Below are 12,477 nucleotides of genomic sequence, written 5' to 3'. Positions count from 1 at the left end.
TTAAATTTAGTTATCGTTAATTCATGAGCAAGATCATGTGCTAACCTAGTGGTTAAGAAAAAACATAGTTTTCCTTAATACCCATGTTCGAGTCCCCTCTCCTACTTTTATTTTTAATTTCAACACAAGCATCTTGGTCAACACCCCCTTTTGTCACCCGTATTTGTTGCCATACAAGGGAGATTCTTTCCTCCCTAATCTTTCTCATCCTTTCTTTTTTATCCCCCTTTTCACTCCCCGTGTCCCCCCTTATTCCTTTTCTTCTACTTGTTTTACTATTTGCCATATTTTCCTTCCTCTTGCCTTGTTAGCTGTCTCTAGCACCTAAAGCAAAAAATTATTTTATTTTCCCCTTCATTTTCTTTCTCCCCTAACATCTTTTTCTCTCCTTCTCCACTTACCACCATCTTTCAAATTTTTTCCACCACGTTACCACCTTCGGTCACCATTGCAACACCAAACCACCATCCCTTCCTTCCCATCCTATCTTTTTTGCCACCATACCGCCACTGTTGCCGTCACCACCACCCGATTTTTTTCCTTTCTTCTCCTCTTTCCTTTTCTTTGGTCAAATCAAACTTTTATCACTCTTTTTCCTATTTCAATTCTATTTTATTTTTATTATCATTCTATTCGATTTATCTTAATATAATCACCTTTATTTTGTTTTATTTTCTCCTTAACCGTCCCTCCTTCATTCTCTCAAAATTCTCTGATTGAATCTTAAGTCTTCTAATATAGAAATTTTAAAGTAAGTAAAGATTGGAATAGTCTAATTCTGAAATATTTTTTTTTGGAAGGGTCGAATCTAACATGTTGTATTTTCATATTGTTTACTTCAAGGGTGACTACAGATAAATTGGATTTATTTTAATACAAGAGAAACCTTTAGGATATCGTTGGAAAGAACAATGGAGTAAGTAGTCCTTAATAATTTTAATAAGAGGATTCTATTGGTTATGGTCAAAATTAACACGATAATATTTTGGTATTGGTACCATTATTTCAGGAACAAATCAAGGCGAGATCTGACTAGATTGGTATTGTTAAAGTGTGGTAAAGTAGATCTAGTGACACAAGGCCTTATTTCAGGTGTGGGTTTTAACGTACAAAAGTTGTATATGTTTTTCCATAAAAACCATATATCTATGATTAAAAATAATAATAATTGTATTAGTCTGATTCAAAATATTGCTAAATGAATACGACAAGTATTCTAGGTGAAGATAAATCCTTTATTAGGATTGAATTCAAGTAAGTACCTCTAATCTGAAAAATATGTGATGTCATATATGAATGTGTGTTATTATATGACTCGATGATATTTCGCATAATATGTGATATTAAAACATGTTACTGATTTGCTATTGAGATTGACTACATGATAAATCATGTATATTATTACTGAAATTTTAGTCACATATTAAAAATGTGGTTTATAGTACTGTTAACACTGAAAGCATCATTAAATCGCCCACTATACTGTTTTACCAAATGCATGATATTTCATGACACTGTTTATGTTATTGATCGCATGTCTAAATCATGCTTACTAATTCTGCTATTGATTGCATATTTTAATCATCGTTACTATATTGTTCTATTATCATTAAAAACACGTCATACTACATTGGGGTTGGGACAATTACGTAAGGAGGAAGGACTGGTAGTTTATATGCATTACTGGTGGCTTATCTAGAAACTGGTGTGTTATTGGCTGGATGAGTTCTGGGGAACTCTTATTATGGTGTGTAGCAGAGTTGGGTAAGACCTTTTTCTGAAAACACTGGCATTAACATGTTCATGCACTGCATAAACTGTATATTTTGTACTATTCATGATATTCTGAATATTTACTAGCTTGAATGTTATACTTACTATTTGTTGGAGTTAAGACTCACACTGAGTTTATTAGCTCAGTCCTTAGTTTATTGATTTTACAGATAACCCTCACGGTTAGAACTTGGACGCGACTATCGGAGGAGCTTCTTAGATTATTTTAATTTAAGTACTTTAAACTTTATTTTAATGATTATTTTGGAACTATAATATTTTTCTTTATAAACTGTGACATGAGACTTTATTTGGGGATTTTTATTTTATTTTTCATGACTTGAAGTTTTAAATTGCTTATTCAATGTTTTAATGATTATGAATAAAAAATTAGTTTTTAGTGAAAATATGATTTTAGCACTAATTTTCGCTGCAATATTGAAAATATTTTTTTAATAAAATACAACTTATTTTTTGCAATAATTAATCTTTACAAACGAAATTCTAAGACGTTTGATTTTTAAAATTAACATGTTTTCTAAAAACAAAGGCAAATAACCAAGTTCACTAGTTTTGCATAAAAATGCAAATGATTTTATAGCATGATTTAATATATGAAAGTTTTTCTGTGTCATTTTGGTGACCAATATAGTCTTCAGGATTCGGCTATAACGTTTAGGCCAGGTTTGGGAGGTTACATCATCGAAACATTCAAAGTATAATATGCGATCTATGCCTCATAGGTATAAACCGAAGTATAATCCCATAGACTAGTCCTATGCCATGCCAACTATACCCAACTCTGCCCGAGACCTTTAATAGGGTAACCAATATTCTAAACATATATATATTCATGATCACATATCAGAGTTTCATATAATAACAATTTATATCATGCTCAATCTAATTCATATAATTTCATATCACCACATCTTTCACAAGTTACCAACCATGTAATACTTACCAAGTTCATGAGACAAGTATGTACATTACCTTAATCAAGCTAGCATGCAACAAGTCATGAATATATGTATATGTATTGAATTCAAATCATGGAAGCACAAACCTTGATTAGCTATTCGTCTATGACTGTAGCCTTTCCTTTATCTCGGGACAACTCAACATCGTCTTTAGCTACATACAATAATTCAAGTATAAAAACGATATTAGTTTTCTCCCAATCACATGAACATCACATAATCAAGAATAGTTTGCATTTTATTCATTTTAATCTCTATTCCGAAATATTCATATTTTTCGATATTTAACATCGAATCAAAATCTAATTTAATATTGTTTCATTAGGGACCTTGTAATTTTAATTTATAGCATAATTTCTTAACTTTCAATTTAGTCCCTAATGTCATAAAATTATCTATAAAGCTTAACTTAATTACCAACTTAATCCTTAACATAATCCAAGCTTACTACTTAGCAATCTCTTCAAATTCAAGCTTAAATTCATCAATTATACCTTAATGGTAATTTGCTAAACATCTAACAATTGAAGAAATCAATAAATAGGTTAGCTAAAACAAACTCCCATTATTCAAAATTCATAAAATCCTTAAGAAAAAAAACTTAATTATCTTGATTAATCTTTGACCGAATGCCTAAAGAACATCGAAGAATTTTTCTTTCTTCTTTAAGCATTCGCTTCCTAGTTTTCTCTTTCCCGCTAATATATTGATTAATTATTTAATCAAACCTAATTAGCCCAAATTTCAACTTTAAGAATGATTAATTTAATGGTTAAGCTTTATTAATTATAAGTGGGCGGGTCATCAGCATTTTCGACTATCCATATAGAATAAATGGTTAAATAACCATTAAGTCTTTTGGTTAATTGCCAGTCAAGTCCTCAAGCATTTTCCAATTTAAAATTTAATAGTGATTGAATTTTTCTAATTTAGTCATTGGACTACAATTATCAATTTTCTCGATTTAATATCTTTACCGACCACTAATATATTTTCAATTTAAGCATATAAACTCTATTATTCGTAATTTTACTAACTTAATTACGGAATTAAATTCTAAAATCACATTTTTTGACACCATCTAAAATTATAAACAACTTCATTGGGGTATAAAAACAAAATGAGGAAAGAGTATTCATAACTAATATAAAAAGAATTATAAATAAAACACCAACCATAGATGTCAACTCTATTTAAATAGGATTAGATTTAGATTAATTAGTAAAAGAATCTCTGACACATATGAATATGAGCATCAATACAAAACATTAGTTAGAATTAGGTTTACATTAATTAGTAAACTCTTAAATTCATTAATAAAATTAGCTTTACGGCATATAGCGAAAACCTAAATATATATATACTTGACACCAAAGGATGTCAAGAAATGTTAACAAATTTATTACGGTGGAGGGTAAAAAAATAATTTCAACTCAATTGGAAACTGCCAAAAATTTGACAATGACCTGTCTAAGGTACTTTAATCCAATATATCTAAAATTCAATTGCAACATACAAAGATTTGCAGCGCATATATCAACCATAAACTCCACATGGAGATAATCTTAAAAAGAAAACATATTTTTAAAAGAAAAGAGGAATGATGGGCTGGGCTAAAGCAGGCGAGCGAGGCTTTTAGGCTTAGTGAATGGCGATGGGAGAGCGCGGTCCAATCGGCGGAAAGACCGCGACTACAGTGAAGAAAAGCCCTACTCTCTCTCAAAGTAGAACTGAAATCCCATATCTTTACTTCTTGCTTCTCACTTCCCGTAAACATACAAAATCTCCACTCTAAACTTATTGATAATTAAAAACCGCTTCAAGCTACCCGACCTTATCGCCTGAGCCTTCAACTTCGAGAACCATTATTCCCATTCAAACTTCTGATAGATATACAGAAAAAAAAGAAAATACAATACAATAAAATAAAGGTGTTTGGTCTCAGTTCCTGTTTCAGTCTCTTGCTTTATTTGCATTTAGATAAGGTAAATCCAACAAAACCCAGAGTTTCTTTTTATTGGGTTTTGTGTGTGTTTAATTGATTTTTGTTTCAGATTTGAAAGTGGGGGAAGAGGCGATTGAGAAAGATGGATAGGTATCAGAGGGTGGAGAAGCCAAAAGCAGAGATTCCCATAAACGAAAATGAAATTAGGCTAACAACACAAGGCAGAATGAGGAATTATATTACCTATGCCACCACTCTCCTCCAAGTAACTTCCTGTTTCTACTCTCTCTTTTAATTTTAACTCGATAGTTTCACTTCTTGTTTTGCTTTGTTTCAGCAATAAATGTTACATATGTGTGCGTTATAATTGTTTGGATGAAATGCTTCCTATAGAATGAGTAGCTATGTGTCTAACAGGCTTTTGTTTGATTTTTTTTCTGAAGTTTTTCCTTTTATTCCGAGATTCATACCCCCATACCCGTGTTTAAGTACATAGAATAGTTGAGCAGATATATGGATATCTAACTTATGAAATTTATGTTGATAAAAAATGTTTCATGGTGTCAATCTTGTGATAATTGGGTTTATGCAAATGCTTCATTTTCATGGTGGTAAAACCAGTGTAGAGTGGCAATGTTGTGATAAAAATGTACTCCGGGTTGCCCTCAAGTTCAGTATGCCTTTTAGGGTATTTATTTAATTTATGATTTAGATATCAAATAGAATTTGGGCCACTGTTCTATTCGACTGGTTGTGCTCTTAATGGCTAACGGGTCTTTGGTATGGTTATAGCAATCGGTTATGGAAATTATATCACTGGCCGAGGAGATTTTCTTGAAATTATTTAATGGAAATTGTATTTTCTAGTAAAATTTGAATAGTATGCTTTCTGTAGTTAATCCAGTTAATGGAAAGATTTAATTGGATGATTGCAATTTGAAGTTTAGAAAAATTTCTCCTTTGAAATTTTCCTAGAGGGAAAAAAACTTGGCATTGAATTACTTAATACAAAACTAAATTGTTTTTTATCTGGTTTTGCCTCTCTAATTTTATGTAGGAGAAAGGTTCCAGTGAGATTGTTCTTAAAGCAATGGGAAGAGCCATTAATAAGACTGTGATGATTGCAGAGCTAATCAAGGTAGCATGAAGATGTCTCTCCTTCTAATTCACTCTTCTCAAAAACATGTGAAGTAGTTCATATCTACATATGCCATTTTTCTTTATTTATATCAAGGTTTCTGTTTGCAGAGGAGAATTGCTGATCTTCATCAGAATACTTCAATTGGATCAACTGATATAACCGACATGTGGGAACCACTAGAAGAAGGCCTCCTTCCGTATGAAACATTGACACTTTTATGCTACTACTTTGCATTGCCATGTTTTAGAGGATATAAATCATGGTGATTGGTTTTCTGTCTTATTACAGTCTGGAGACTACTCGTCATGTATCGATGATCACTATTACATTATCAAAGAAGGAGCTGGATGTGTCCTCCACAGGGTAAATAACTGAGATCTAAAATTCTATTTACATTTAAACAGTCAGTGTATGCTCCTGCTTATTTTTATTTGTTTAGAAGGTGGTGGTCAGATTTCCGTCTTTGGCTTTAGACCTCCTTGATGTAGGGGTGAGCATTCGATTGAATTGAATCAAATGAAAAAGTTTCGAGTTAATCGAGCATCCTTAATTGATTTGAAATTTTCTCGAATCAAGTCAAGTGAGATGGAATTTGAATCGAATCAAATCGAATATATATTTGTTTGAGTTAAATTAAAAAAATGATTTTGGGTCCTTGTATCCATTGCCACCTATCGTAATCAAATTTGTCCACCGTAATCAAATTTGTTATTAACTTTCATCCTTTATAATTTATTTATTAATTTTTATATACGGTTTAGCTTCTTTGCTTGCTTAGTTATTTCAATTATCTTTTGGTTCTTGTCACCATGCATTTTGAAATTAAAAAAATATATTAAATGTAAAAATGTGATTTTTGATAAAATTATTTTAAATATATAATGTGAAATTGATACCAAAAGAAAATTTTGATACGAATATTTTATGGCATCATCAATAATTTAAATTTTACAGAAATTGATAAATATTAATTTTTGGGGTTTGGAGGAAGTAAAAGTTTTGGGGAGAAGGTAAAAAGAAAAACGTTCTGGGAGTTTGGGAGGAAGTAAAATTTTTGAGGGGAAGTAAAAGTTGAGGGAAAAGTAAAAAGAAAAAAGTTTTGGGGTTTGGGGGAAGTTAAATTTTTGGGGGAAAGTAAAAGGGTTTGGGTGGGGGAAAGGAAGTAAAATGGTTTAATATTTGTTTTATTTGAATTATTTGAATTATTCGAACTTGAAAATTTAACTCTATTCAAACTCAAAATTCAAAAAAAATCGAGTTGATTCAATTAACTCGATTAATTCCATTCGAATAATTTGAAATTCGAACTTCTTTTTTCGATTTTTTCGAGTTGAATTGAATTTTGCTCATCCCTACCTTAATGCACTTACGATGACTGCTTGCCATTTGCTTTTGTTTTATCTGAAGAAATGTCTTTTTTTATTCAATGTATAGTTCTTATATATATATATATTCTTTTTCTGATTTTCTATATATGATATGACTTGCTGAATACCAATTATTCAACCTCTCATTGAGAAAATCCATATGAGTTTTTCCATTCTTTGGTTTGAAACCTAAACCCTAGGTCATATCTAATTACACTGAAAATACAGATATCAACCTCCTCTTTCGACTGATCAAGTGAAACCCTTAAATGAATTTGAAGAAGATGGAGGTAAGCAACCTTGGTTGCTAAACAAGCTTATATAAAGGGGGATAAAAAAGAGAGAATGTATTTGTAATATCTAATATTTTGATGTCATCTAGCTCCGGAGGCAACATTAGGGACGCGAGGAAGGGGGCGAGGTGCTCGAGGAAGATCTATTGGTAGAGGTATTCTTACTATAACATATATAGTTTTCTATTTGAGTATGTCAACTTTTCATTTGCCTTTTACTAATTGCATTTAGAATAATTATCTCAAAGCAACCTTAGTGCATCTAATGACTCCTTTTTTGTGGACGGTGAAATCATGCATCAACTTTACTTTTTTATTTGGCTATTATTTATTGTTTTTATTTTAGTTTTATTGGTGCACTGATCTACGATATTCTTTGCATCCATAGCTTTCTAGTTTTGCCTCTTATAAAACCTATGCACTTTCTAAAGCATTTATATTATTAACAGACACACACAACAAAACAGGGTGGGGTGAAGAATGAATAATTGTCTCTTTGAAAGAATTTTATCCTCTTTGAAATTGCAACTGAAGTTCCTTTGATCAATTGCTGCAGAATTGAAGTTGTCATGTTGTGTATAATTATATAACTTGGTGAGTATGCTCATTACATGCGTTTTACCTCTTTGATGGGTACAGGAATCTATGGTGCAGTAGGGGGATATAATGGTGATGGTTGGGATGGTGGGCGTAGTGTTGGTAGCCGAGCTCGAGGACGTGGAAGAGGTAATTCCTTCCGGGGTCGAGGACGAGGCTATGGTGTTGGAGGGTACTATGACTATGGTGAGTCTGATGCAACGCTTGCCCAAGGACGCGGTAAGTTTGAGATTTGGAACTTTCTCTTGCTTTCTATAGTTCTCTTCAATGTAGAACCATTTAATGGGGTGAACTATCTCCCTTTTTGCCTTAAATCATGTTTTCCAACATTCTTTTCCAGGAGGGGCTGGTTTATTATAAACGTTTTCAAAGGATGGATGCCTAATTTTATTATGATATGAAATGTCATCCTTTTCCATATGTTACATCGGATGACTTTATATTGGATAGTATTGGTGTTTGTTTTGATATACCTTCCAACATCATTGGGGCTATTTGATTTGATTTTCATCATGCTTGTATGATTTCAACTTGCAGGTCTTGGTCGTGCCCGGGGAAGAAGGGGGCGCGGGCGTGGGCGTGGTCTGTATTCCAGGTCAGACTTACCAGTCCAAGCAAACGCGGCTTGAGAAGCAGAAAACATTGTAGTCGGTGTGGTATTTGAGTGTAAAATGTGGATGCCTGCTCTGCTTGTTTGTTCATGAGTTGACGATATTTAAGGTAATTTTATGTTTGGCTCCAAAGTAGGTGAAAAAAAGGATAGCAGCCTGCCATGGTGGCTTGCAGTTTTGTCATTTCTAATTGTGGTTTAGGGAATGCTGTGACAAAGTATTTACGCTTTTACATATAACTTAGAAAAAGCTGTACAGTTTTTTACATCCTTTTTTAAATTCTTTTTAGGAATAATAGAGCAGTACATTCGTTTGTTATAAAATGGATTTGCATGCTAATTTCCAGAAAATAATAGGTCACGCTATCAAACAGTAAATAAACCTTTTGGGTGAAAAATTGCGTAATTTAATCCACTTTCCTTTTGAAATCTGACCATGGACTGCTGAGTAACCAAAATTTAGCGGTGTTGTTGAATTTCATCTTGTGCCTACGATTTGGTGGATAGTGTGTTTGTTTAGATTCGGTAATGTCATGACAAAAAGTAATTAAATATAATATGTAACCTTAGTATGATTATTGAAAACATGGATATATGAATATTTAACTTCAAATTTTAGATCATATTTTTCATGAGATTCCAATTTTACCTTCTTTTTTTGGGGTTTTAAGTTATTTGAGTGTTTTTTCTTTTTCTGTTTATCAAATATGTGAGAATGATTTGTTTTCAATCATATGAAGATTTTAAAATTATTTAATTATATTTATACACTAGGTGCAATAATAAAGTATATTGTACTAGTTTAAATTTTAGACAGCGAACAAGACTAGTTTTTATGGATTGTTTTTAAGATTAAATTTTGTGAATTGTAAAACGTGAGGACAAGCTTTATAAATGCTTGATTTATACTTTATCTTTTGTGTTTGCAAATTAAAGAAAAAATCAGCCTATACGTTGCATGAGCCTCAAACCAAGGTGTAAATGAGCAGTTTTCTTCCCATTAGCATCACGGATAGGGATGATGTTGATTTGGTTCGATTGGATTTTTAAAATTTTTTGAATTGTTCACTATAATTTGTTTTGATTCGGTTCTTGATTTTTTATATTAAATTTTTGTTTTATTTTTTAAAAATTTATTTTGATAAAATGAGTTTTGTTTTATGACTTTTGAGTATTATTTGACAAAATTTTAAGAATTTTTAATAAAAGAACTTTAAGTTATTTTTACTATTTTAAATATAAAGTATTTATTTTTATATCATACAAATTAAAATTAATTATAAATTAAATAAAAAAATAGAATTTGAATCGATTTCAGGTAATCGCGATTTTTGAACTTATTTTCTATAAATCATTAAAATATCTTAATCAGGGTTGATTTTCTTACTTGGCCCTAAAGATGGATGAATTTAAATAAGGACCAAACACCGTAGAATTAAAGATGGTAGAGATGAATACTATTGCCATACAGGAGAGTGATTCACTTTAGCAACATAAATCTACCAATCAAAGCCATTGATTTAAAGGTGTTTCTTTAATTTTTATTTTTCATGATTTACATCTCCATTCAATTCTAGTAAAAAAACAATTGATTTAGATAAAATTTAAAAGACACTCTTTGGTTTTAACCATGCCACTTTACCCAATAATGATGTTATAAGCCAAAGTAAACTCAAAAGTTTGATTTGTTGTAATGTTTAAGACGTTCGTTTGGGAGTCAAGCTGCATGGTGCTTTGATTTGTTTTAATCCATTACCACCAAATTCTCCCGTGGCTACTACCTTCAATGATCACAAACACCGTACAAGAATATCTCAGAGTGGAAGCTTGTAACCGATCTCTTAACCAAACAAGATTTTGAAGAATTTTACTGTTGAAATAATAAAACTGTTATTCGTTACTATCAAATTTCGTGTTTTCCATATTTCTAAATTTGTAATTATCTGAAAAAAGAAAGTATTTGTTTGATATAATTCTTCTCAAACCAATGTTTGACGAAGCTATAAAATTAAACGGGATCTAAATTGAATGTCATCAACTGTGTTTTATCAATATCTAAATATAAATGAATCAAAAGGTCGAAATTAGATAACATCAAGTTTGATATACTTTGCTTCTGTACCATACAAGCTTTTTAATCTCTAATGTTAGATGAGTACTTTTTGTTACAATGCGAAAATTGGATTGATTAGCGATTGTGGTTCACACTATGAGGGGAGCGAAGAGCCATTTTCTTTGGAGGATCAATGGAGTCAGTAGATGGGATTTTTTTTTGCAAAGTTAGGTCCATTGGATCCTCTTTTTTTTTTTTGACATTAAAGGATACTTATAGAGAAAGGAAGGTCGAGGGTATGCCCATTTATCGAGCTTAGGTGCCATGGTAGGGTGGTGAGTGTCAATCTAGGGTGCTATTGGACGTGACATGAAGGGACTAGACGAGGGAGCTATCAAATGTGACAGATTGATGGCTGTCTTTAGGGGGACTTCCCAATATATCTTTTGTAGATTTATGTGGGTCTTGGGGATTGATGCTTAAGTGAGGACATGAGGTTTGGGCCTCTTGGGTGAAGCAATGAGAGGGCTATGCCGCTATAGCTTGGTCAAGGGCATAAGAGGTATTTATGTTAATAGATTCTTCTAACAAGGGGAGGGGATCTGGGTACCATATAGAATATGAGGGTATTACAATCCCCCCATAGGTCAAAGACAAGTTATAAAGTGACCTGGCTTAAGGAAACTATGTACCATATAGGATATGAGGGTATTACAATCCCCCCCATAGGTGAAAGACAAGTTATAAAGTGACCTGGCTTAATGCAACTATGTTGGTGATGATAATGCCCATTGTTTGGAGTGATTTTCATTCTGAAGTGTCAATATTATTCTCCAATCCTCCCGCCTATTGTCTTGGTTGTGTTGGGGGAGGTATCGTTTCTTTCAGCCATCATTTCTTCTCGGTGTGTCAATTCATTTTCTTATAGAGGGAGTAGTTGATTCAATCTAGAGTTGGTACCTTATTGTTTCGTTTATTGTGGATCATCTTCTTTTTGTGCAATAACTTCCCTTTCCTTTTTTGTTTCCAGCATTTGTTCCTTCTCTTTCTAAAGATAGGCAAGAATTCTTTGATTGAGAATGTTGTGGTGGAAGGTGAAGAATTATATTCTAGTACATTATGTGGCACTGTTTCAGGATCTGCCATAGTGAGATTCTGAGAAAATTAAAAAATAAAACTAATAAGGAGAATTTTTTGAAGGAACTATAACGATTTGTGGTTGGAAATCCATACAGAAAACCTTTGTATGTGAAAATGTGAAAAATGACTAATTGAATAAACTGAAAAGTACAGAGATCAAATTGTAAATTTTCCATTTTATCCTAGAAGAGGATTAAAATGTAATTTTGCATTTTAGTTAGTATTGTGGCCTTTTATGATGCTATATGAAGATCAAATGCACTAAGTTCCATATTTGGTATAATAAAATGAAGTGATAAGAGGAAGGACTAAAAGTGTAAATTCTTCATTAAAAGATATTTGGACTTTTTCAAAAGTATTAATTAAGAATTTATAAATTTATTTTATGTGTGTGGATATGATAAAATTGATGGCTATTGATTTTGGAATTTTTAAAGTGTAACACCCTTTACTCGATCCGATTGCTGAACTTGAGTAATAGAATGTTACAAAGAGATACAAACATTTGCATACAAATCATACCTCAAAATATCAATTAATTATCATACAATTCATGAATAATCAAATTAAAATGTGTT

The 12,477-nt window shown here is 31.8% G+C and overlaps 1 protein-coding gene across 1 annotated transcript; it reads left to right on the top strand.

Moving 5' to 3' along the window:
• Positions 1-4,420: 4,420 nt before the first annotated feature.
• Positions 4,421-9,030, top strand: LOC105763651 (uncharacterized). The gene is made up of 9 exons (XM_012581936.2): positions 4,421-4,738; positions 4,808-4,963; positions 5,756-5,836; positions 5,947-6,035; positions 6,128-6,202; positions 7,435-7,496; positions 7,589-7,654; positions 8,139-8,315; positions 8,634-9,030. The coding sequence occupies exons 2-9, from the start codon at positions 4,841-4,843 to the stop codon at positions 8,723-8,725; spliced, it is 765 nt and encodes a 254-aa protein (XP_012437390.1). The 5' UTR covers positions 4,421-4,738; positions 4,808-4,840; the 3' UTR covers positions 8,726-9,030.
• The last annotated feature ends 3,447 nt before the right edge of the window (positions 9,031-12,477 follow it).

Source organism: Gossypium raimondii, chromosome 12 (genome assembly GCF_025698545.1).
Source record: "Gossypium raimondii isolate GPD5lz chromosome 12, ASM2569854v1, whole genome shotgun sequence".
Taxonomy (NCBI): domain Eukaryota; kingdom Viridiplantae; phylum Streptophyta; class Magnoliopsida; order Malvales; family Malvaceae; genus Gossypium; species Gossypium raimondii.
Note: the sequence above shows the minus strand (reverse complement) of the source record. Positions and strands in the feature narration are given on the sequence as shown.